Source organism: Sus scrofa, chromosome 2 (genome assembly GCF_054392235.1).
Source record: "Sus scrofa isolate SSC_HxYL_T2T_F1_AM1 chromosome 2, Sscrofa_HxYL_maternal_Yorkshire_Landrace_v2.0, whole genome shotgun sequence".
In the NCBI taxonomy this organism is placed as follows: domain Eukaryota; kingdom Metazoa; phylum Chordata; class Mammalia; order Artiodactyla; family Suidae; genus Sus; species Sus scrofa.
Window position 1 is genome coordinate 50,670,458 of NC_139384.1, and position 27,746 is coordinate 50,698,203.

At 35.4% G+C, this 27,746-nt stretch overlaps 1 protein-coding gene across 10 annotated transcripts in view; it reads right to left on the bottom strand.

Moving 5' to 3' along the window:
- USP47 (ubiquitin specific peptidase 47) overlaps positions 1 to 27,746 on the bottom strand; it is a 131,657-nt gene that overhangs the window by 45,151 nt on the left and 58,760 nt on the right. For 7 of the 10 annotated variants that reach the window (XM_085012013.1, XM_021083316.2, XM_085012011.1 and 4 more), the window contains 4 exons: positions 23,066 to 23,162; positions 18,262 to 18,407; positions 17,618 to 17,697; positions 14,717 to 14,866 (listed from right to left, as the gene is read on the bottom strand). In XM_085012013.1, the coding sequence (XP_084868139.1) occupies positions 14,717 to 14,866; positions 17,618 to 17,697; positions 18,262 to 18,407; positions 23,066 to 23,162 (473 nt within the window). Of the gene's footprint in view, positions 1 to 14,637; positions 14,867 to 17,617; positions 17,698 to 18,261; positions 18,408 to 23,065; positions 23,163 to 27,746 lie in introns of all 10 variants that reach the window. The other 3 variants (XM_085012018.1, XM_085012016.1, XM_085012017.1) reach the window with 1 other exon arrangement.

A 27,746-nucleotide genomic window follows, 5' to 3' on the forward strand; every position in this document is an offset into this window, starting at 1 on the left:
CAACTTAAGCCCATCTGTATTTAATATGACTGATGTTTACTTCCTCTCTAGTGTATATTTTGATTATTCTATTAGTACTTATGGTGTTCCTTTTTCTCACAGTGTGTTTTCTCTATTTTTTACATTTTCTTTTGGTATATTTAGGAAAGTTAGTAATTTTGTACTAGTCCATTTATATGTACTTTTGTGTCCTTAATCCTCTCTCCTCCTCTTCCTTACTCAAGCTTTTAGCATGTGGTCTGCTGATTTTAAAGGGTATCCTTGGTCTCCCCTCTATGTAAGTCTATGACCTCATTCTACTTTTCCTTCTCCCCCTCTTCTCCTTTTCTAAGAGTGGTATTCTCTGTACTTTGTCTAACATAACATTTCATACTTCTACTTGTGTCCCTTATTTTATTCAGTCCCTAATTCTACAATTTAATATGGTAAATGCTCATGGTCCTTTTACTGAAGCTTTCCCACTGGTCTCTTGGTTAGATGGAACCCAGCCTCTAATAAATTCCACATGAAGGGCTTATGGATACAATATTCAATGAGTTCTTCAATATACAATAACTGATTTTCTATCACCTTAACAAGTACAGGAAAAATTTGGTTGGATATCAAATCCTTGGCCCATGCTTTCTCGAATGTCTTAAAATTGATATTGTTGCCAAGATTTGCATGTTGCTCTTCAAAAGTATGATGTCAGCCCAATTAATTCTTCGACTTTAACAGTTTACTAAAATATGTCTCTGAGTTGATAATTTCAGGTCCAATTCTTCCAGGTACGGTGATGGGTCCTTCAAAAGGTAGATTTAAATTTCCCCTATTCTCAGAAAGTTCTCCTGGATTATAATTTATAAGGTTTGTTCATGTTGTCTTTATTCTTCACAGATTCCAATTGTGTTGGACCCGCCTTTGCAAATCTTCCCTTTCAGTCATTTTGTCTAAGATCCTAATTTTTTACTTCTTTATCCCATTTTCACTTGATGTTCTTCCTTAGATTTTCATTACATTTTACTTTCTCTTGAGCATTTTCAAATTTATTCTTCATTCCTAACATAGTTTTGTCTTTTCCTCAATTTCCTTCCTGAGTTTCATCTGGTTGCATTGCATTTCCTGTTTTTTTTTGTTTGTTTTTAATAATCCCTTCCTCTCCTTAAATTTTTGGAGATTTTGTTTTGTTTGCTTGAGAATACTTAGTTTAGTCTGGAGTACTGTGTTAGAGTACGTTACTTTGTGGTTATTTCTCTGAGGTTTTCTTTTTGGGGTTGTGTGTACGTGCAGATTTTTGTCAGCTGAAATGCTTTAACATATATTTTCTGTTTTCCTCCAACAGTGATACCGTGTAAGTTTGATTTTTTTCCCCCCTAGTCATTTTGTGGACAGCATTCTTTAGTTTGTGAGTACCTTCTGTTAACTTAGTGAAGTGCAATTTCTTGAATGGGTAAGGGGAAAAAAGAGCTTGGTGTCTTCTTTCATTTTGCTGAACCCTTTATTTTTCTCTTTATTTCTCCTAATTCAGTGGAAGCTCTGCTGGAATTGATAATTAGAAGTTCACGGTATTCTTTCAGGTAACTTGAAGTTCATGGTATTCTGCCTCCTAGCAATCCAGAAGGTATGGGTTAGTTGGGGTTCCTAAGTGTTCCTTTTAGTCTATGATTTTGGGAGGATATATAGAGATAACACAGATTCAGAAAATCAGTTAACTCAGAAACCAGTTAAAGATACATTAATAACTTTCTTCAGCCTATTCATTTTTTAAAAAGTTGTCACCAGAACAATTATAAATAAAATTACTGTTATAAAAAATTAGTTTCAATTCATCCATTCAACAAATAAATTATGCACATGATAGGCTAATGTGGTTATATACATTTATCTTCACTTAGGGTGATGTACTAGATAACTAAAAATCATGCCAACTCTTATTTTAGGTATGAAAAATAAGTTACGGGTCATAAAAATGGAAAAAATATAACAAACATTGTGCTATTAATATAAAAACACACACAAAAAACTGTATTGCTTACCACAAGCTGTCCTCTGGAATATGTTAAATTTTTCTTGTATCATGTTCCCAACTAGCTCTGGGTTGACTATGATTGTTTTTCGTTATTCCAGATAAGAGTTTTATTTTCCAGAGCTTACACTTCCTTATATACTATACAAAATGTAATTGTGCACAGTTTTTTAGACTCAGAAAAGGACACAGAGAATTCTTACATCCTTAGTTTTCAGAATAAAAAATAGAGAAGATCTGGGTACTGTGCAATCAAAAGACAGAACCACGGAATGGTACTGCCAATAAATCTTCTCATTTTTTTTTAACTCTTAACTGATATGTAAAATTCTTTCTCCATCATTCAATGTCTGTATTATTTTGAATGAAGAAATGGGTGTTAAAATGATACTTTATTTCTCAGACTGAACTACAAAAATTAGAACTACCACTGATAATTATTTTCTGATTTTGATGTACTTAACAGCTCTGTGCTATTGATACACAATCCCATGTTGTCCTTATAGACAATTCAACTATCTTTCCCAGAATATATACTTTAGGTTTGTTTTTTTCCTTTAACTAGGAAAAGGACTCTAGATACTTTTACCTAAGCCATCTACTTTTAATTGCAATTTTTGATATAAGTCAAGATTCATATGTTTTTTAAAGAAATAATACTGAACTCTGTGCACTTTGTCATTCCTCCAATTGATAACATTTTGCAAAACTATAGTATACAATGTCACAATCAGGATATGGACATTGATATAACATACCAACCTTACTCCAACTGTCTCATTTTCAATGTACTCATTTGTCTGTGAAGGCGTGTGTATTAAGTTCTATACAATCTTATTACCTGTACAGGCTCACGTATTCACCACCATAGTTTAGAGACTGAACAGCTCCTACACCATAAGGATCCTTCATATTGTCCTCTTATGTAACCACCTACCCATTCTTCCCCTTCCCAACTAATTTATAAGCTCTGGCAATGATTAATCCGCCCCCTAGTTCTAAAATTTTGTTATATCAAAAAGTTACATTAATGGAATCATACGTAACATTTTGAGATTGGTTGTTGTCACTCTGCATTATTTCCTGGAGAGTCATTCAAGTTTTGTGAATCAGTAGTTTGTTCCTTTTTATTATTAAGTAGTATTCTACAGTTTGTGTGTACCACAGTTTTTAAAAACACTTATTTGTTGAAGGACATCTGGGCTGATTCCAGTTTTGAGATATTAAAAATAAAGACACTATGAATATTTGAATTCAGTTTATATAAGCTTTCATTTCTCTGGGTTAAATAACTAAGTGTACAATTGCTGGAGCTTAGGGTAATTTCATGTTTATTTTTTTTAATTTTTTTTTTCAAATGGCCACAACTGCAGCATACGGAAGTTATCAAGCCAGGGATGGCATCAAGCCGTAGCTACAGCAATGCCAGATTCTTGGTGGGGCCACAGATAGAACCTGCATCTATACAGTTGGATCCTTAACCCACAGAGCCACAGCGGTAGGTGTTACAAGAACTGCCTGTAACATATCACATTCCCCCCCAAAACTTGAGTGATCCGGTTTCTTCACATTCTTGCCAGCTTTTTATACTGCCACTAGTTTTTATATTTTAGCCACTCTGTTGGAGTTGTCTTCATTATGGTTTGAATTTGTATTTCCCTATGATGGTAAACATGCTTTCCTGTATTTACTTGATATCTGCATATCCTCTTAGATGAAATTTTCTTTATGTTTTTTGCCAAATGTCTAAATAGGCTTTTACTATTTGAGACATCTTTATAAATTCTAGACACTAGTTTTCTGTGAGATGTGTGATTTCCAGATATGTCCTCCACTCTGCAGCTTTTTTCTTCTTCACATAGGCTTTCAAAGAGCAACTGTAAAATTTTGATGAAATACAAATTGTTGATTTTTTCCTTTGTGGACTGTACCTTTTGGTACCAAGTCTAAGAACTCATTGCTTAACCCTAGAACTAGAGGATTTTTTTCCTACAGGTTTATAACTTTACATTTTATGTTTAAGCCTATGATCCATTTTGGGTCAATTTTTGCACAAGCTGTGAGGTTTAAGGAGAGGTTCATTTGTGTGTATGTGAATGCCCCATTGTTTTAACATCATTTGTTGAAAAGACCTCTCCTGGATTCCACTGCATAGTTCCAAAAAACAAAAAAAAACAAAAAAAAAAAAACAAAAAAAAACAAAAAAAACAAACCACAGTTGGGCTTATTTGTGTAAACCTATTTCTGGGTTTTCTATTACGTTCCACTGATCTATTGGTCTTATTCCAATACCATACAGGCATGATTACTCTATATATAATAAGTCTTTAAGTCAAGTAGAATGGTTTCTCCTACTTAATCTTCTTCTTCCAAACTTCTTTTAGCTATTCAAGATATTTTTTTTAGAAAAAGCTTGAAAAATCTTAGATTTTGGAAGGAATTTTATTAAAACCATGTAATTTGGGGGAGAACTGACATTTTTATCATGTGACTTTTCCAATCAGTACGTACAGTATGTCTCTCCATTCATTTAAATATTCTTTTCAGAATTTAGTTTCCAGCACACAGATCTAGTCCATACTTTATTAGATTTACACCTAAGGTTCCCCCCCCCACACACTCTAAATGGTATCGTATTTTTAATTTTACTTTCCACATGCTCATTGCTAGTATTTTGAAATAAAATGATTTTTTAATGTTTATATTTTGCTATTTTGTAAACTCACTTATTAGTTTCTAGCATTTTGGACAGTCTTGAGGTCTTTCAATAAAAAATCATGTTATAAAAGGGGGGAAGGGGAGAACAATCTTATTTCTTCCTTTATATGGTATCTTTTATTTCCTACTCTTACATAATTGTATTAGCTGCAACTGCCAGTACCATATTGAGTAAGAGTGAGAACTACATGCTTGCCCAGATAACCTCAATGTTCTAGGGGGAAAACATTCAGTTTTTCACCATGAAGTATGTTACCTGCAGATTTTTCAGTATATCCTTTATCAGGTTGGGAAAATTACTATTACTAGTTTTCAGAGTGTTTACCATAAGTTTTCACCATTTGTCAAAGCTTTTTCTGATCAATTGATGTGACTGTGTCAGTTTTCTTTTTTTCTGTTAATATGGTAGATTACACTCATTGATTTTTTTAAAATATGGGCCAGCCTTGAATCCCTGGAATGAACTCTACTTGGTTGTGGTATATAATTCTTCTTACATATTGCTTAATGCTATTTGCTAGTATTTTGAAAAGGATTTTTCCATCTATATGCCTTAAGGATACTGTCATGGTCATAGTTTTCAGCATTTGTTTTGTTTTTTAAATACCTTTATCTGGTTTAGTATGATGATAAGATTAGATTTCATAAAACACAAAGGAAGGGTTCCTTCCTTCACATTTTTTGGAAGTGGAGTTCCAATTGTGGCTCAGTGGTAACAAACCTGACTAGAATGCATGAGGGCACAGGTTCGATCCCTGGTCTTGCTCAGTGGGTTAAGGATCCAGTGTTGCTGTGAGCTGTGGTGTAGACCAGCAACTATAGCTCCAATTTGACCCTAAGCCTGGGAACTTCCATATGCTGCAAGCGTGGCGCTTTAAAAAAAAAAAAAGTGACATTTTTGGGGAAGAGATTGTGTAGAAATTAAGAATTGGTATTTACTATTCTAAAATGTCTGGTACAATTCTCCAGGTAAAACAATCCCAACTTAGAGATTTTCTCAAGAGATTTTAAATTATGAATTTAATATTAACAGTTATTGGCTATTCAAATTATCTAAGTCATACAAGAGGGGTTGTAGTTTGTGCTTTTCAAGGTATTGATTCATTTCATCTAAGTTATCAAATTTATGTGTGCAGAGTTGTCCCTTATTATCCTTTTGACATCTACAAAGTTTGGAGTGGTACTAATTTCATTTATTCATTCATTCATTTATTTTTGGCTGTACCCACAGCATGCAAAATTTCCTGCACCACAACAGTAACCAGAGCACATTAGTGACAATGCCAGATCCTTAACCCACTGAGTCACCAGGAACTCCCTAATTTCATTCTTAATACTGGAAAATTGTTTTAGCTTTTTTTTTCTGTCAATCTCACTGTAGGTGTGACAACTGTAACTACCCATCTTTTCAAATAATTAGCTCTCTTTCATTGATTTTGTTTTCATTATCACTGATTTCTGCTCTTTTCTTTAATATGCCCTTCCTTCTGATGCCTTTGGGTTTCTTTTGCTCTTTTTCCAGGTTAGATGGAAGATTAAATTATTGATTCATGGAGTTCCCGTCGTGGCGCAGTGGTTAACGAATCCGACTAGGAACCATGAGGTTGCGGGTTCCGTCCCTGCCCTTGCTCAGTGGGTTAAGGATCTGGCGTTGCCATGAATTGTGGTGTAGGTTGCAGATGAAGCTCGGATCCTGCATTGCTGTGGCTGTGGGGTAGGCTGGCAGCTGTAGCTCCGATTCGACCCCTAGCCTGGGAACCTCCATATACCGCGGGAGCGGCCCAAGAAATAGCAAAAAGACAAAAAAAAAAAAAAAAAAAAAAGAAAAATTATTGATTCAAAAAACTTTTTTCTAATCTAAGAATTGTTACTAAGGGCCAGCATTTAACGATGTAATTTACCTCTCAGTAGTATTGCTTCATCTGTGTCTCAAAATTCCCAATAAATTCATTTCCATTCAGCTCAAAGTATTTTTTTTTTTTTTTTAACAATTTCCCTTGAGACTTCCTCTCTGACTCATGGATTAGTATGTTGTTTATTTTTCAAATGTTTGGTGCCTTTCCAGTTATCTTTCTGTATTTTTGATTTCCAATTTGATTTCAGTGTGGCTGAAAAACATTAGCCCTGTGATTTTAATCTTTTTAGATTTGTTGGAAGTTTCTATCATGGAACAGGATATTGTCTACTCTAGTATGTAGTCCGTAGGCACTTGAAAGGAATGTGTACTCTGCTGTTGTTGAGTAGACCGTTTTATAAATGTCCATTAGATCTTGTTGGTTGATGGTACTGTTGGGTTCCATATTTTTGCTAACTTTCTGTCTAGATATTCTACCTATCAATTATTGAGAAGGGCACTGAAGCCTCCAACTCTAATTATAGATCTGCCAATTTCTACTTTTGGTTTGGACAGTTTTTGCTGCATACATCATACAGCTCTGTTATTTGATACATACATGTTTAGGATTACTGTCTTCTTGATGGATTGACCCTTTTATCACTGGATAATGCCTTTCTCTGTCTCCAGTAGTTTTCTTTGCTTTAAAGTCTACCTAATATTAATGTATTCATTCCTTCTCTTGATTAATGTTTACGTGATGTATCATTTTCAGTCCTTTTACTTTCAACTTGCCTTTACCAATATACTGAAGAGAGTTTTTTGTAGATAACATATATTTTTTAACCTAATATGCTGATCTCTGCTTTTTACTTGGTATAGTTAGACCATTTACATGTAAATAAGTCTACTATTTTGTTTTCTTTTTCTTTTTCATGTCTTCTCATGAATGATTTAAACTTTTAAAAAATTTTTTATTTTGATTTCTCTATAGTGCTTTTGAGTATATCTCTTTTTCAGTGGTTCTTCCAGGTATTACATTACATACACAAAATTTATCACTCAGTCTAATGGTCCCATCCTTTTACCAGTTCAAATGAAGTATAGAAACCTTACTCTATGTCTTTTTACCTTCTCCCATTTATTATATAACTGTCTTAAACAGTTCCTCTATGCATACTGAGAACCACATCAGATAGTGTTACAGTTTTGGTTCAACTATCAATATAACTTACAAAATTTGGGAGAAAGAAGTCTATCGTATTTACTCACATTTTTCCTTACCATGTTTTTTCTTCATTCCCAATATTTCGATATGTCTTCTTTTCACCACCTTCCTTTAGAGAATTTATTTAGCCATTTCTTTTAAAGGTAGGTCTACTAGTGACAAATCATCTTAGTGTTCCCTCATCCAACAATGTCTTGATTCCTCCTTCATTCCTGAATAGTATTTCCATTGGGTATAAGACTCTGATTTATAGCTCTTTTCTTTCAATACTTGAAAAAATGTGCCACTTCCTTGTCTCCTTAGTTTTTGATGACAATCTGCTTATGAGAAATCAAAGTGCTTTTCCCTCATAAGAAACAGTACTATTTCTCATTCAATGCCTTCAAGATATTTTGTCTTTAGTTTTCAGAAGTTTAATTGTAACTGTAAGTTTAACTGAACTTGATGTAAAGTACTTTTGGCTTATCTTGTTTGTGGTTTGCTCAGTTTCTTAGATCTGTAAGTTTATGCCTTTTGCCACATTTTTAAAAAGTCTTCAACCACTTTTGAGTATTGTCCCACCCTGCTTTCTTTTTCCTCTCCTTCTAGGACTCCAAGGATGCAAATGTTAGATCATTTGTTATAGTTCCATGTTATCCCACTCATCCCCAAGTTTAGTTCTCTCTGCTATCTATTTGGACAATTTCTATTGTTCTTTCATTTCTATTGTTCACGGATTATGTACTATCTCCTCCATCCCACTGCAGAGCCTATTCACTGACTTTTTAATTTTGGTTTTTGTTTTTCTCAGTTTTAAATTATTTCATTTTTCTTTATATCTGCTATTACTTCCCCAAGACTTTCTGTTTTCTCATTTGTTTCAAATTGGTTTAGGAAGTCTCACTGAAGTATTTCTATGATGACTGCTTTAAAATATTTGTCAGATAATTCTGACATCTGTTGTTATGGTGTTTAAGTCTATTGATGCTCTTCTTTCATTCAAAAAGAGATCTTCTTGGCTCTTAGCATACAGTATGATTTTTTACTGAAACATAGATATTTTGGGTATTATCATATTCTGGATCCTATTTACATCTTCCAATTTAGCTGGCTTCCTTTGACATGGCTCCAGCTGGGGGAAAAGCCCTGCCTAATAACTGCCGAGTGGGAGTAGAAGTCCAAGTTTTTCACTTGAACTCTGTTGATATCCAAGGTGAGGAGGGGCTTCTCATTACCGCTGGCAAGGGTAGGGATTCTACCTACTCAGCAGGCCTCTGCTGATATCACCTGGGCTCTAAGAGGCAGGAATGTCTCATTACTGTTCCCTCTGTGGCCTCCACTGACACCACAGAAGAGGAGAGGCATAGCCTCCTTACTGCTGGGAGGCACTGAAAGTCCTGACTCTCACCTAGGCCTCCACTAACATTACTCCAGTGGGGAAGGATTGTCAGGTGTAAGGTCAGGCTCCCCACACGGGCTCTAATGACAGTGAACCAGGGGAAAGGGAAAATGGCAGTGGGGAGGTTCAGTACTGCCCAGCAGGGAAGAACCTCCTGGCTCCCTACTCAGGCTTCTCTAAAACCGCCTCAGCAGGGGGTTGGAGAGCCTTGTCACAACTCCATGAGGGTGGAAGTCTGGGCTCTCTACTCAGCCTTGGCTGGCATGTGTTAGGGTTGGGGTCGGTCTTTCTGTAGCGTTTGACGGCAGCACAAAGGTATTGGCTAAGTTTTCTGCCTTGCCAGGGTCTCTCTCTCCTGGTCTTTTGGCTAGAAAGACCAGGCTTATTAGTTTGTACCAGTTGCTATTTCCAGACTGCCAGCTTCTTCGGCTCCAAATTTGGGATATATTAGGCAAAAAGAAAACCCAGGGAACTCACCCCATGTCATTCTTTGAGTCCTGAGGTCCCTAGTCTTTATGCCTTTTCTCCACCTTTCAGAGTCTTCTTATCTTTATTTTATATATACTGTTCAAGACTTTCAGTTGTTTTAGCGGGAAGAATAGGGCAATGTACATCTACTCCATCATCCTGAAAGCAAAAGTCCCCACTTTTTAAACTGGTTCCCACTATGTCCAACCACACAAATTCCTAGAAAAAGGAGGGTAGAGTCTGTGGAAGAGAGTTTTCTTTATGTGATGCTTACATATTTGGACAAATCTGGACTACTCCACCATCCCAATAAGTTATGTGGCTAAGCCAGCCATATAAGAATTTCCAGATTACCTGTTAAATTAGGGTAGCACTTATGATATAAACCTGTGTTCACTAAATACTTGAAACACTGATGATTTCATAAATACTTATAAATTTAACAATTTTCTATTCAAAACTTTAAAATAATCATTAATTGTGTTTACTTCGGGAACAAAAGTCTTTTACATAATCTGATCTTTCCAAAGACACTATATGCAACTGTACAGCTAAATCCAATTTTAGACTTTTAAACACACTTTTTCATAATTAACAGGTATTTAAATGTACATACCCCCAAAGAAAAAACTATTTAATAGACATGGTTTAAAATAGTGTCTGCCAGAGAGTAACAAGCAACTCAGTAAATATGACAAAAGGTACCCATAAAAAGATAGAGTTTAACATTTACTATTAAATAGAAAAACTCTTCCCTAGCTAATGTCAGACATATGAGGCTATATCATTTTTGTTTAATTTATGAAATATGTTTGTATAATTAACCAATAAAAATTATATTTCCAATTTTTATGTATTATTATAATGTATTTGGGACTACCTTCTTGTAATAACATATTTTCAAATCTGCTTTGCAATAAGCAAATTCAAGGTTTCTTTGAGCCTGAAATTCAGAGACTGATTTTACAGAGACAGCTCTAATTAGTGAAAATAAAAGGTTCTAATTACCTAAAAATATCACTATAAATCAAGTTTTTAAAAGATTAACACAAGAAATTTTTTCAACTGATACCATTTTTTCAGGACAAACAAAATTATGTAAAACACTTGGAAATTATAGCAGATATTTTAGTATTTGCATTCCCCCCCACGATCCCAAGGACATAAATGTTAATGTAACAGTAGTGATTTCCTTCTATCACTTTAATCTAATGAAGAACATTACAAAATATGTTCCTCAGAATCCTAGTATCCCTTGAAATACTAACAGATGTCCTACAAGGAAAACCCGTTGGTTAAACACAGTTAAACACATTTCTTTACCACAGGAACACTCAGGGCACTTAAAATAAAATATGCACTGTGAACTTCTCAAAGAGAATTATATTACACAGTTTCCCAAATTTATCTAATCAGAAGCCTTCTCCCAAACATCTATTAAATCCCATCGGAGACTAGTGCTGAAGAGACAATCAGAGACAGAATAGCAGAAAAGCCCTTTTCACTACTTTGTCAGGTAAAATGAAGACCAGAAATTTAACAAATATTATTGTTAAAATAACTAAGAAATGATTCAATAAAAAAATCAGGATGAAAAGCTTTTTCAAAAAATTACAGGCAATTCCTCACACTTACTAAAAAACCACTTTATACGTCATAATGAAAAATACTCACCGAAGTTGATTACAGATGTGGTAACAATAAATAAACTAAGTGTCAATTCCATTCTTATTTAATCTTAAATATTATTTTCAAGTTAATTAACTTAAACACAGAGAAAAAAACAATTCCAGAAACTGGATGTTTCAGACAAAGTTTTAAAAAAAGACAACTTTCATTTTTAACGGAATTTCACACTTAATTACCTGAAATTAATCACCAGGTGTTAACCTCACTATACACACATAGCTATAGCACTGCGGCTCACTGACCAGCATTTATAATAAACAGAACATATAACCATCAATGCTGTATGTGTATATAAAGTACATGTATGTATATGTGTGTATGTACTCACAGTACATTTTTGTGTACATATACGTATAGCCAATAAAGCAAACAAACCAGAGCCCATTAATAAAAGAAGAAAAACACATTTTAAGACCTCAACTCAAATTAAGGCCAAATAGGAGTTCCCCTTGTGGCTCAGCAGGTTACAAACCCAACTAATATTCACGAGGATGTGGGTTCAATCCCTGGCCTCACTCATTGGGTTAAGGATGCAGTGTAAGTTGCAGATGCTGCTTGGATCCCACGTTGCTGTGGCTGTGGTGTAGGCTGGCAGCTGCAGCTCTGATTCCACCTGTAGCCTGGGAACTCCCATATGCTGCAGGTGCAGCCCTAAATAGCAAGAAAAAAAAAAGTTAAGGCCAAATATTTTAAAATAGTCTGAATAAGATTTTATAATGCTTCTTCTAACTAGATAAGTAAAATTCACATTTATACCACACAGAACGAACAAAATACACAATGGCAAGCAGTGATATAACACTAAATTTAGATGTTTTATGATGATTTCTGCAGTTTAAGAAGTACAGGTTATAGGTTTGAATTCAGAAAATAAAGGGAAATCACTTACCTCTAACTAAAGTTTTCTGAAGGTAGTATCCTCCTTAGAAACCCTATCTTGGGTAGTTTCACCTGCTATAATTTCCCTCAAGAGATTCAAGCAAAGTCTAGGAAGTTTTAGGGTCCCTTCTGCAAGCCCTATTAGCGCATGTGTGTTATAAACTTGCTCACATACTGCTTCATAGCTGTAACTACCAATTCTCACTCAATAATCACCAACACCCCACAACCACCATTATAATATAGGAGAGAATTTCATTTTAAAATGTGACTTTTTTCACTTCTCCAAAAATACTCTCCAAATCACTCCACTGCTGTTTCTATAACATGCTGAAGAGAGAGGTGACAATTCAGCAGATGAATAAATGAAGATTTAGCTATGCAATTATATTTGCTGAATACACAAATATTAGATTCCAACAGAACACAAATAAAATTAGCTTCTGCCACATTCAATAAATATGTTAAAAAAAACACTAAACATATATGTGAAATATCTTACATAAAAAATACTTTTAGGAGCTCCCACTGTGGTACAGTGGGATCGGCAGCATTTTGGGAGTGCTGGGACACCGATTCAATCCCCGGCCCGGCACAGTGGGTTAAGGATCCGGTGTCACCACAGATGCAGCTTGGCTCTGATCCCTGGCCTGGGAGCTCCATATGCCAAGCGACTGCCATAAATAAAAAATACTTTCATAAACATGCCAAGCGACTGCCATAAATAAAAAATACTTTCATAAACAAAGTAGAAAAAAAAAATGTACATCCCTTGGGAGTACTGAATATTTTCCTAGTATATTTTGCTAAAGAAATCCAATATTTACAAATGAGTTAGGAGATAAGTCACCATGAGACAAATGTTAATGATTTTTCAGTATGTCACTTCTACCTTAAATCCCCCCCCCCACAAAAAAAATGAAAAACTAAAAAGGCACTCAAACTGAGGCCAAGTTTCATATACCTAGTATAGCAGTTTACAAAGGGTACTGTTAAGCATTTAACAAAAATTTTCATATCAATTCAAGAAACTGACTGAAAAATAGTGGAGCAAAGAAGACCTGATCTTTCAGTATCCAGGAAAGGTCTTATACTTTGGATTCCCACTGACTGACTCTGTAACTTCTTGCTGATTATTTCCTTACAGTCTAGTCATATGAAAATAGGAGAAAAAAGCAAAGCACATCAATTGTCCTAGAGGCCAGAGTACTAAATCATACCTGCAACACTATTTTAGAGGCTAATCTATGGGCTAATTTTAAGAACACCAATTTTAGCTACAAGCCACCAACAACTTGACTGTAGCATATATAAACTCTAAGACAACATTATGATGAAATTTTACTTTTCAGATGTCTTAGCTTTGAGAGTTTCCTCTGGCCGATAATAGGTTCAAATAAATGTTTCTGAACTCTAATTTTAAATATCAACTCAACTTCTTCCATGACTCCTTTTGTATAAGCAATTAAACCCAAAAATATAAGGGTGAAATACAAAAATTAAATTATTTAAAAAGTAGTTAAAAATGGGAACAAGAAGAGGAATAAAAAAATCTTAATCTCTCAATTTGATGCTCAATATGTAAGTAACTAGGCTAATTACATATAGTTCTGATTCTTCAAATTACCTGTGCTTATACAATACCTGGTCATTTTTAGTTATTTATCTACTTGTTTCTTTCTTTTTAGGGGTGCACCTGCAGCATATGGAAGTTCCCAGGCTAGGGGTCGAATTGAAGCTGTAGCTGCTGGCCTACACCATAGCCACAGCAACACCAGACAGAAGCCACTTCTGCAGCCTATGATGCAACTTGCAGCAATGCCAGATCCTTAACCCACTGAGCAAGGCTAGGGATTGAACCCACATCCTCATGAATACTAGTCGGGTTCTTAACTCACTGAACCACAATGGGAACTCACATTTTTAAATTAAATCTTAGAATAGGGATGCTCCTTTAAAAACTATGGCCTCTGTCATACAAAGCAGAGGTTATTTTTCCAATTTTAAAAGTATATGAAACAAAACTATACCTCAGAAAACAAAAAAGTACTTTCCAATGCAACAAAAAGGTCATAAAAGTAGCATTTATAGAATAAACTGTTTAGGGATCCCTTATAACTCAGGGGGTTGAGGATACAGCATTGTCACTGCTGTGGCTCTGGGTTTGATCCCTGGCCGGGAACTGCTGCATGTCCTGGGTGCAGCCAAAAAAATAAAACTGTTTAGAGGTTTAAAAAAAAGCTAAGGTGAAATAATAATCTAGTCACCTACAAGAAAGAATAAAAGACTAAGCCATGAGGAAGTACATCTGCATTCAGTTTCCCTTTTATACATGCACTATTAGGACTCACTGAAGGGTCAAAAATCTTCTAGATTTTGCTAGTTTAAATGCAGGAATGACTAACAACCCAAGAAGGTGTATCTAGGATGATACTTACCTTAGTAAAGATTATATACCACTGTGCTATTATGTATTCTGTGTATGGATACACAAGCAGTCAGCTGAAAGGTACACACCACACTAGCAAATGCTTGGCTGGACCCATAAGGTCGGATGACCAATGGAATATCAAGATATGTGTCGATTCTCCAGCCCTCATAACCACATTCCAGACATCTCACGTAGTCCTTCAGCTTGCCTTGATACAGTTCATTTATAAGATCAGCCTAAAAATAAGAACATTTGCATTTTTAAAAGGGTTCCTTAAAAATAATTTACCAATATGTCATGCCTTTTAGAATGAACTTCAAAAGGATACTGACTGAGGTTTTAGAAGACATTAAGATTTATCTAAAATTCTATTTTAAAAAATCAAGGCTTAACAAAAATCAATAAAGAATGTGTAAAAATTAACTACTTTAATTCTCATATCACAAAAATCCCACTATTAAAATATGTTTGGTTGAAATCAGTTATCAATTTATTTTAATATTAAGCCTGTATTATCTTGCCTTTAGGATGAGAATACCCTCTAATCTATCATTTTAGGCATACTGATAATTACACAACTAAATAACTGGCTATTTTTATAGCTTTACATATACATATCACCTCCTTCACAATACATACTTTGATTTCTAAAATCATATCCTCTATTTCAAGGTGCAAATAAAACTTTCAGTAATACACACAAAGTAATTTAAGGGAAAATACACTATTAATGTTTTAAAATGTACAGAAATTGAAAAAAATCTTAAAAATCCACCTCCATCAAAATATCCTCACCTTAGGAATGGATCTCTCATCTAACCCCCAAACTTGGCCAAATGGGGGCTCTTCTGGCCTAAAGGAGGCAGGTAACTCCCTAAGTAGGACCCTCCATGTGAATGTTTTGCCTTAAGATTCTTGTACCAAAACTTGGGAACTCAGAAGGAATGCCCTAGCTGATCTTAACAGAAGCGTTGATGCACAGAGGGATGTAATGAGGAAGGGTACCTTCAGATCCACAAGGAAGAAACAGCCCCTAATACTATATAAAGTTACTGAAACACAATCCTATAGATTATATACAGAAACTAGATCATTAAATGAACTTAAAATTTTTTTTTAATCTTTCCTAGGTAAGACTAGATAAAGAAAGTGCATTACGGTTTTCCTCTTTGATAAATTTACACCTAGGGCTGACAAGTCTTCAAACTAGGATCTACCATCACTGTCTACTCTAACACCATTTACTAATGAAAGCTTCTTCATTCACCTGCCCCTAATCATAGCTTTTTTTTTTCTTTTGGTCTTTTTACAGCCACACCCACGGCATAGAGAAGTTCCCAGGCTAGGGGTCGAATCAGAGCTACAGCTGCTGGCCTACACCACAACCACAGCAATGCGGAATCCAAACCACGTCTGCTACCTGCACTACAGCTCACAGCAATGCAGTATCGTTAACCCACTGAGCCAGGCCAGGTATCAAACTTGCATCCTCATGGATACTAGTTGGGTTCGTAAACCTCTGAGCCACAACGGAACTCCTGCCCCAGTCATGTCTTCTATATCTGAGAGGGCATTTTTAAGTGGTTCAACCTGGTGTTTTTCGGGATGGGGGTTGTTTGTTTGTTTGTTTTGTCTTTTTAGGGCCACACCTGCAGCGTAGGAGGTTCCTAGGCTAGGGGTCGAATGGGAGTTGCAGCCGCCAGCCTATGCCACAGCAACAGCAATGCCAAATCCAAGCCATGTCTGTGACCTACACCACAGGTCATGGCAAGGCCAGATCCTTAACCCACTAAGTGAGGCCAGGGACCGAATCTAAGTCCTCATGGATACTAGTCAGATTTGTTTCCACTGAGCCACCTTGGGAACTCCCATGGTGTTTTTCAGTTTTGATAGCAACCAATAAGAAAATAACTTACACTGCAACTCAGTACATGTGACTGTAATAAAATTGCATAAAACAATACTTAATGACTTAACCTCACTTCTCTTATGCTTCTCTATTTATTCCCCTTTTTTTAAGTGCTGGTGTAGAATCACTAAACTGATTTTATAACTTCTTCACAGATCACAATCTAGTTTGAAAAACTCTAGTCCAAGCCATCATAACAGTTCTGAAAGGAGATCCTCCAGGCTATCTTCCAGACTCTCCCCCTTTTTTTAGTCCCTAATGATCTTATCTGACTGCGTCTAGCATAAACCCTCCTCTGCACTGAGTCCTGAGCTCCACCTAGTTCGGCCTTGTGCCTCATCACAATGATATATTTAATGTTCTTCCCACTTCGAACCTGCTCCTCCTTCCACTGGTTAAGAAAAGGATCAGATTAACAAGGATCCTAAATGTAAACAGCAATATGACATGTACCACATTAGTCAAAAAGAAGGTAATGTTAGACAAATATATAGTCATATATTTTTATGATTACACCTGCAGCATATGGAAGTTTGGGCCAGGGATTGAGTCCGAGCTACAGAGGATCCTTTAACCTACTGTGCCAGGCTGGGGATCGAACCCGCGCCTCTGCAGTGACCTGAGCTGCTACAGTCAGATTCTTAATCCACTGTGCCACAGAGGGAACTCCTAGATGATTACATTTTATACTGTATAGTTTATAATATGCTATAGATAAAACATTGAATTTACTTAGCATATATCTGAAAATACTGTTCAGCAATCATTCCCAACACACACATGTACAAATTATATAGTTTTTAGCTAATATAGTTTTTAGCTAAAAAGAGACCATCTAGATCATAGGGCCCAACATCCTTATTTTAAAGATAAGGAAACTGAAGTCTAGAGTCATTTAATGAGGATCTTTAGGACTCAGTTAATGGCCAAGTGGGAATCTAGTACTTTCAATTTCCCATTCAGTATTGTAACAACTGTACTAATGCCAAGTTTTAAAACATTCCAATAGAATAAAGTCACTTTAAGGTAATGAGTACATTGTTTGAAAACATTCCCCTCAACCTGAGAAATAAATTACCTGTTCTGTTTGCTTCCACTTCTGTTCCAAAGCATCAAACATGACTCTACATAGTTCCTGTACATCATGCTGCTGCCAAGCTATTTTAAGAAAAAATTTAATTAAAAATAGATATTAATTTAGTATAATGAAACATTAGTTTTTTAAGACCAAATTGTCAGGAACATGGCAATGTCTATACAAAATAATGTAACTTTAAAAAGAACACAAAATATATATTACACTCATAGAAAAGCAATCACAAGGAAAAGAATCAAGAGAGCTTAGTATTTTATAAATATCATATGCCTTATGGTGCTACGATATTTACTATTTTCATTTTTCACTGTAGAGTTAATAAATGTCAATAAAAATCTAAGATTTTTTTATTTATTACTTTTACAATTTTAGTTTAAATACACAGAAAAGTATAACCAAACTTATTTTAAAATAAAATTTTAATTGGTCAAAAATTTATGCCTAAGCACTTAAATTTATTTTTAAATGCCAGCTAAGAAGCAATGAAAAGGTTAAGGTGTAGAGATTAACTAGGGTATAGAGGTTAAGGTTAATTAATATGGTAATATGTGCTATTTGTTTACAGTATGGTCTCTCAGAATTCCTTTGACTACTACAAAAACTTATCATTGTAAGAGATTTAGTACCCTCACTACTATCCCATCCAAAGCTCCTTGTAACATCTGTGGTTTCGATTGCTCTCTTTTTGCTGGTTTGTAACAAAACAAAAAGCCTTTGAAGTTGGTATGGGATACTCATCACTGGATCTTCTTCAGATTCTTCAAATTCCCACCTATTGAAATGAAATGTTTGAAAATTATTTATAAAACATATTTATTCTTTAAAGCTTAATTAATATTAACATCATAACAAATGCAAGATCTTAACTCTGGAGGCTTTATGGAGTTTGGTTATTAACTAAAGTTATAGTTAACAAAACAATGATGTTCCTCTAATTCATAAACTCAGTAAAAATGTAGAATCTTAGAGAAAAAGCCTAAGAAGGCAACATAAATAAAAGGCAAAGATTGTTTAAAAGTATTCGTTGAACATGAATCTGGTCAGGATTTTTGTCATAATTATTAACTCACAAAAAATACAGGGAACAGAACATTAACTGGTACTATGGCATTCAACCATCAAAATTCAAACTATGGAAAATACAGGACAAATGCCAACTTTTTCAATACAGATATATATTTTCAAGGAATAAACTACAATAGGGATAAAAGATGGGAGGGGATTAAAAACAGATTAAATAGGTTAAAAGTCTTATCAATCAATTTCAATGCATAGATCTCATAAGGATCCTGAATTGAACAGACTGTTTCTTTAAAAAAATTATGAGGCAATCAGGGAAATCTTATCACTGACCTGAGATATAATTTACATACATGATGGGTGTGTGCTTCTCAATAAACAGAGTGGAAGATTACAGACAAAAAAGGCTGATCATGAGTTGATCACATCCAAAGTTGGGTGATGGGTACAGAGGAATTCATTATACTATTGCACTATTTTTTAATATGTTTGAAATTTTCCATGATAAGAAGTGTTAAAAAGATAAGTACATTAAATAATACGGATGAGATTTTTACCCTCAAAAACTAATATTAGATAAACATCGGTCTAGCCCTAGCTACAGGGACTGTCTCAACAATCAAATTCCTAACTAAAGAACTTAGAATTCCTGGGAAAACATAAGATTGGGAGACTAAATCACCCACCAAGTCTTTAAAATAATTTTATATTCAATAAAATAAAATGTCAAAGACAAAATAAGATAACAGTAGTGGTTTTCTTATCCTAAGTTGGCAATCAGATTATTACTTTCTACTTCCTCACTAGAAATTTTTTTGTTTCAAAAGGAGGCTATAGTATTAATTTCCTTCTGCTGCAGTTTACAAACATACTACAAGGCTTTTTTGCTTCTTTTGGTATGTCCTTATGCTAAAACTTTCCAACACTTTTCTTATTTTAGGGCTTATTAATCACAGTTCTGTGATCTGGCCTGTCTTTTTACATTAGAGCTCCCTTTTGCCTTGCAGATGTCAATGGAATACATTTCACATTTTTTCTTCAAAACTTCCCTGAAAATAGCTCTACACATTATGGCATCTGCTTTAATGCTCCGCTTTTCTATATTCAATCCCTGGCCCTCTTTAATTCTTACTTTCCTCAACAGAAGAGACTTATAATTGACAACATAAGATCTAAAATTCTCCCAGTAATTGTTAAGAACAGTGAAGTAAAAAAAAAAAAAAAAAGGAATGCTTAAATTTTCTACAAGGGAAATTCACTAGTAGAGAGGAATCACTCTGATATAAAACTAAATTCTCATTTGTCCTTTATTCCTAGTACAAGCACCTTAAAATGTTTTCAGTCTTGCTGGTTCTTGCCATTCATTACTCCAGTCATCTAAGTTAGAAACTTTAGTGTCATATTTGATCCTTCCCTTTCTTTTACTCCTAAATAAAATTTGTCACTAAGTCCTATCAATTTTCAATCTGAAATATCATAACCACTGCCACCATCTTCATTTTAACCCTTACCTATCCATGCCTAGTTTAATAAAAGATTCCTCCAGGGTTCCCCATCTTTCAAACCAATCTTGCACGCTGCACTACAAAAACATCCTTAAAACAACATATTTAACATATTACTTAACATGCCTACACACCTAAAATGGTAGGTTCTCTGTGACCACTATATAACAAATGAAGAAAATAAACAAATAGAGCTCTGTCTTCCATATGAGTGCTACCCCGTCTATAGTCAAATGAGGTCCAGCCTTCTAAAGGAGCCACCCCTTCCTTGGTTCCAGATTATGAAACACGATCAGGCTCTCAGGTTTTGTTTCTCCACCTGCAATAAGCTTCATTCTCTTTTCACAATCTCTAAGGCATCCCCTTTAATCTGATGTCTCACTACCCCTCCACTCACAGGGCTCCAGTCATAATTAGACTGCTTTTGTTCCTCAAAGGCTTTTGCACTCGAATTTTTTCTGCCTTTAATGTTCTTTCCCCATATCTTGACAAGAGTTGTCAAGTCCATACTATTTCCTCAGAAAGGCCCTCCTTAACTACTCACCCCACCTCTTGACAGTTACGCTTTCCACACTGCTCTGCTTTATTTTCTTCATGGCCTGTATGACTGTGAAATGAGTTCATTTCTACAGGCTGACCTATGGAAGGTCTAAGGGAAGAAAGTTGTCTAATTTACCTCTCTAGTAAGAGTTCTTGGCATATAGTAAGTATGCAACATGTTTGCGGAGTCAAAAGACCTGACTACACTGTTACTCTTCTCCACAATGCTGTATATTCACACACCACCACTTTTAGGGTGGAATTCACGGTTAAGCTCCTGGGATCCCCATTACTAAGAAATACTTCCCAAAGCAGGCACCTTACAGTGGACTATTTTGTTCCAGTTGTTAGGGCAGGCTCTAGGTTTCATCTTTTGACCTCACCTTCCAGTACTACTCTGATAAAAACTCCAGTTAAGCAGATCTCTTCGAGGCCCCTACAACATACTATACTTATGGCATCAACTAAAATACATAGAATAGAGTACATAGAATAGAGTAATGGATTCTGATATCTAGCAGTGTGGCCTCCGGCAAACTAACCTCTCTTGTGTCTTCAGTTACCTTTTTTGTAAAATGTATGTAATGCATGTAATTCATATAGTTACAATGAGAATTATTATTAAGTCTATATGTAAAGTGCTCAGACAGTACCTGATACAAATAACTAAAATTAAGGTAGCATGTACTATCACTCAGTTTTGCTCTTTCAAGTCCTCCTGTCAACAATGCCTTCTTTTTCTTCTCAACATGGCTAAACTCTACCTATCTTTATGATCTACCTAAAGTTCTACTTATTCCACTAGGTCACTTTCCCAAGTTTCATTAATCTTCCTTCTCTCTAAATTCTCATGGCACTTAGATGTCCTTACATGTTATTTAAACTATTTTATACATACACACATTGCTACTGTAAAGAGATCTGTAAATTACTTAAGAACAAAGACTTATTTCTAACTTCATCTCTATCTACCAAGTCTAGCTAGCATATAAACACTACTGGGTAACAAATACTTGCCAAATGAAAAACATGTCAACTTTTATAAGTAAATTCAGATGATAAGTCTACATATGAATGTAATGGTAATATAATGTTCTTTGAACATTACAACCAATAATATTAAAAGTTCCAAAAATACATTAAATACATATTTACAGTAATTACAAAGGTGTTATTCAAAAATAACACAAAAAGGAGAAAAAAATCAGTTTTTCTGTATTTCAATTGTCATAAAAAAACAAAAGTTATTCATGTAATAAAGAAGTACACAAAGCAAGAGTGTATTAAAAGTATTATAAGAGGATACTCATAAAAACATATGTCTGACTTTAGGATTTATTTAAATATACTATCTCCACAGAGTATTTTAAAGCATCTGATATAAATAAAGTCCTTTAAAAATGCACACACACAAATACAGAACAGCTGCATTATATTTTAATTAAAAACAAACTTTGAAAGTTTAAAGAGACATCTTTCTTTTCTTTATTTTTTTGGTTTTTTTTTTTTAGGGTGACACCCACAGCATATGGAGGTTCCCAGGCTAGGAGTCGAAATGGGAGCTACAGCTGCCGGCCTATGCCACAGAAACACAGGATCCTAGCCGTGTCTATGACCTACACCACAGCTCACGGCAATGCTGGATCCTTAACCCACTCAGCAAGGCCAGGGACTGAACCCGTGTCCTCATGGTTCCTAGTTGGATTTGTTTCCACTGCGCCACAAAACAGGAACTCCAAAAAACATTTTTCTTAAACTGAGAGGAGGGGAGTTCCCATTGTGGCGCAGTGGAAACAAATCCAACTAGGAACCATGAGGTTTCGGGTTCAATCCCTGGCCTCGCTCAGAGGGTAAAGGATCTGTCATTGCTGTGAGCTGTGGTGTAGGTCACAGACACAGCTTGGATCCTGCATTGCTGTGGCTGTGGTGTAGGCCAGCAGCTGTAGCTCCGATTAGACCCCTAGCCTGGGAACCTCCATACGCTACGAGTGTGGCCCTTAAGAGCTAAAAAAATTGAGCGGTGGAAGAAAAGGAGATTATGGCTTCCATATTCAGATTATGTCCAAAAGCAGGTAATATATTTCTTCATAAAGGCATTAAAGGTCAAAGTGAGGGAAGCTTAAATCCAGTAATTTATCTTAAATGTAAATCTTATTAATTTTATCCTTTTGCTGTCTATTTACTTCTGATTTTTCTCTCCCCACAAATTTTTCATATGCCTATCTAAGATCCTTATATACTATTCAAGGTACATTTTAAGAAGCGAGACATGTCCCATGCAAGGAAGAAAAAAGATTTAATTAGTTAAAAACTATATTTTCATTCTTAAATCAATTTTATTTATATAATTTTTTTGAATACTCACTTATATAATGCATTCCTAAATTCAGGAGTCATAAAAAGTGTTTGTAAAAGGCTATTCAAATAGCAAGTCATTGCTTGGTTTACCAATCCCACATATCCTTTGAAAAAAAAACACACAAACATACATAAATCAGCATTTACATTAAAAAAAAGAAAACTTGAGAATTTAATACACAATAAAAACTAAGAGGTTAAGGTTGCAGTTGGAAATGCTTTCAACTTTTTCAACAGCAACTAAGAAAGACCTCTTTGCTAATAAGTGCCCTTTATAAACCTTATTTCTCAGAAAAAGTCAGAATTAATGGACATCTTATTAAATGTCTAGAGATAAACATGAACATTACATAGCATTTAATTAAACTTTGAGAGATGTGTTTAATATATTTTAGACAAAAATGATCTTTGTTCCCCAAATCTAAAAATTATGTATTAAAACAGAAAAGTATAAATATATTCACTTCAAATATCATGCATATCCAGTATATGAAGCCAGTACCCAACCAATTATCCCTGTCATCAGGCCCAATAAACCAATTTCTATCAAGAATTAATGACATGAAATAAATTCATTGTATGCAAATTCAGTGACTTCCACTATTTTAACACACCCAGGAAGTATGAAATCCCATAGATCAGCATGCTATGCAGAGTGACTATTAAAGTAAAGGAGAACCCAGAGATGGAAGTAGGGGAGAAATGAAGGAGGGAAAGAAGGAAAGGAGGAGAAACTTACATGCATATAAAATGCAAGTGAACAATTTATGTACCTAGCTTTATATACCTAACTGGAAATGACTACCACTTTAGAACATTCTAGAATTCTTCTCTGACAGAAACTTCAGGCCCAGTTTATGTGCACGCACACAAACGCACACACATACACACACACACCAGCTTCATCATTTTACTACACCTCATTATTTGAGTAAAATGTGGTAAAAACATTGCTTAATAATTAACCTTATTTACTCCCACTTAATACTGAATGACTTGGTTGTCTAAAAAAAAACAAATCTTTTCTCAACAGATGCTCAAGACGTTCACTGAAGCTTTTCAAAATACTTTTTCAATTTCCAACAATTACCAAAAATATCTTAAGAAGTGGTAAACTCTGTGGATAAACTATATTGCTAAAGAAGGTGATGAAAGGACCAACGAATGCACAATGAACCTTGGTCAGCTGGAAAAAAGGAATCAATTCTCCACTATCTGTAGTCATACAATTTTAAGAGACCAAGTAGCAACCTCCTTTGTACTCTGAACTAAGGTTCAAGATCTGACTTCTAATGCTTTTCATCTTTGCAAATACTGTGTACATATATTTATATATTTACATTGTCATATAATTACAAACTGTTGCAATTCCTAACCATCCCCTCACCTAAGTTGTTCTAACAGCAACCTGTCCTTAATCTTTATCAGAGCCTTTATCTCCCTGTTCTATATTTGTTTATTTACTAGTATGTCTTCTTCATCAGACTGTGAGGAGAGGGGTCGAATCTGACTTATCTCACTATCCTATTACTTGGCACAGCAGCAGATGCACATGAGGGGCAAGTGCATATGATTTACAGGTAACACAAATCTGTAAGGTATCTGGACTGATTATTAACAATAAAAAGCATTATTTCATTCTTAGGTAATATAAACTCTTTCCCACCAATGATAGCACTCTAGCAAGGAGACCAGTCTCTTCTCAGCTGTGACTGCCTTGGATTTCTTTTCTTCTCCATCTCCCTCCCCCAATTCCTTCCTTTTAAGACTACAGGTAGAGAGGGACAACCACTCTACCTAGAGTCTTAAAAGGTAAATGAATACTACTATTGTCCCCTGTGTACCTTAAGACCAATGATGACTCATTTACTTGTGACCTTGTTTCTCTTCCCTGGGTTTACAAAATGAGTGGCAAGGGTTTCAGGGAAAGAGGGTGTAATAGCAATTAATTTTTATTGCTCTTTATTTTACCACTAGCAATAAAAATCATATAGACAGCTATGGTCTTTTGCACTTGATTTAGCACCATATTTAAATAGAATGAAAAGTGTCTCAAATAAATGTACTACTATTTTCCTAAAGCATGAAGATTTTAGTGAGAATAAGATAAAACGCTACTGAACTAATAGAAATCTTTGTCATTATACATTGTCTAAATCAACAAATTTCAAGTAACTATTATCAAGTGGACTATCTATCTGAAATAGGTATGAATCAATACTGTAGGCATAAAACAGTAAGGGAGAACACAGAACATATGCAATTCTGTAGAGGGCAAATGTAGAAAGAAATCCTGAATGGACCCAACAGATAATGAAGGAAAACTCATGCAGCCCAAATGAAGTAAAATGAAACTGGCCAACTCTTAAAGTAGGCAAAATGAAAATAAAAGAAGATTTAAAGAAACTGTCCAAAAAAAAAAAAAAAAAAAAAGGAGTTCCCGTCGTGGCACAGTGGTTAACGAATCCGACTAGGAACCATGAGGTTGTGGGTTCGGTCCCTGCCCTTGCTCAGTGGGTTAACGATCCGGCGTTGCCGTGAGCTGTGGTGTAGGTTGCAGACGCGGCTCGGATCCCGCATTGCTGTGGCTCTGGTGTAGGCTGGTGGCTACAGCTCCAATTCGACCCCTAGCCTGGGAACCTCCATATGCCACGGGAGCGGCCCAAGACATAGCAACAACAACAACAAAAGACAAAAAAAAAAAAAAAAAAAAACAAAAACTGTCCAAGGAAAGATATCTCAGATTTAAATGATAAAACACTTCAGTCATATGGAAAATGAACAGCTAAAGAAAAGGAGTGGAGTAGAGGTGTGTGAAGAACCATAGTTGGGAATGAAGACTATGATTACATGGAAATGTATATCAAAGTCCTCTAAATATATTTTTAAATAAATTTCAGGAGTTCCCGTCATGGTGCAGCGGAAACAAATCCGACTAGGAACCATGAGGCTGCAGGTTCGATCCCTGGCCTTGCTCAGCGGGTCAAGGTTCCAACATTGCTGTGAGCTGCGGCGTAGACTGCAGACGCAGGTCGGATCCTGCGTTGCTGTGGCTGTGTCGTAGGCCATCAGCTATAGCTCTGATTAGACCCCTAGCCTGGGAACCTCCATATGCTGCGGTCCTAGAAAAGACCAAAAAAAAAAAAGACAAATAAATAAATAAAATTTCAACTTAATAACTCAGTTTCTAGGAACTCACTCTAATAAGGAAATAATCACAGATGGAAATAATAACTTATGTATAACAATGTTTATCATAATAATGGCAATAATTATTGTTTAAATATCTAAATAATACAATGAAACATTAGTTTTCGGCCATTTAAAAGCCATATTAAAATACTATTTAATAACACTGAAAACTCCTCATATGGTATTACACATATGAGATTGAAAGTCTGTATTTCCCCATTTTCTTAAAAGCATTCAGATAAAGGAAAGATTAGGCAAAAATAAGCAATCATTAAAGCAGTTTCTGTTAGGAGTTCCCACTGTGGTGCAAATGGATCAGGGGTATCTTGGGAGCAACAGGTCACAGGTTCAATCCCCAGCCCAGCACAACGGTTTAACGATGTGGCATCGCCACAGCTGCAGCTTAGGTCGCAACTGTGGCTTGGTTCTGACCCCTTGCCCGGGAACTCCGTATGCCTCAAGGCAGGCAAAAAAGAAGAAAAAAGAAAAAAAGTAGTTTCTGTTAATAGTTCCAAGATTTCCACTTTCTTCATTTCACAGTATGACAATGAACATGTACTACATTCATCTAATCAGAGAATTTCTTTTTTAAAGTATGCTTTAGTCTACGAATTTACAGGCAGAGAGCCATACAGTACACAGCACAAAGTAGGAGTTCTGTAAATACTTCTTGCATAAGGACTGAATTGCTTGTCAGAATACTTAGCAAGAATTTCAAGAATCCTGATTTGTTAAATCTGGAACTTTCTCAAAGTATTCCAAATATCTCATAATAATCTAGGTCGCATTTATGAAAACAAAATGCAGTTTATCCAGCCTATTCTAGAGGAGCTCAATGGAGGAACGCCTTGGAACCTACATTTCTTTCTTTCTTTTTTTGGCCGCACCCATGGCATATAGAAGATCCCCAGGCCAGGGATCAAACCCAAGCCACAGCTGTAACATATGCCACAACCGTGGCAATGCTAGATTAATAACCCACTTCGCCAAGCCAGGGATTGAACTCCCACCACCAAAGAGACAACACCTGGATCCTTAACCCATTGTACCACAGTGGGACTCCCAGGAATCTACATTTAAAAAAAAATATTCCACAATGATGTTAAAAGAAATAAAAATTTGAGGATTACTACTCTAGAGAGTGTCATGAGAAGCAGCTTTACTATATCCTATTATCTGAAATAGCTTTGCATTCTCTTTTATTCTTGGTAGTTTGCTGTAAAAAGTTCTACTGATATAAATGATCCTAGGAGTTCCCTGGTGGCCTACCAGGTTAAGGATCTGACATTGTCACTGCTGTGACATGGGTTTGATCCCTGGCCCAGGAACTAACTTCTGCATAATGCAGTCACAGCCAAAAAGAAAAAAAAAGCAAAAAAGATCCTAACTAAATACCAAACACAACCAGCTTTTACTATTTCTAGAACTCCAAAATAAACACACCATTAAGCCTATAAAATGATTAGCTACGAGATCATTCATTTCAATTACAAAAT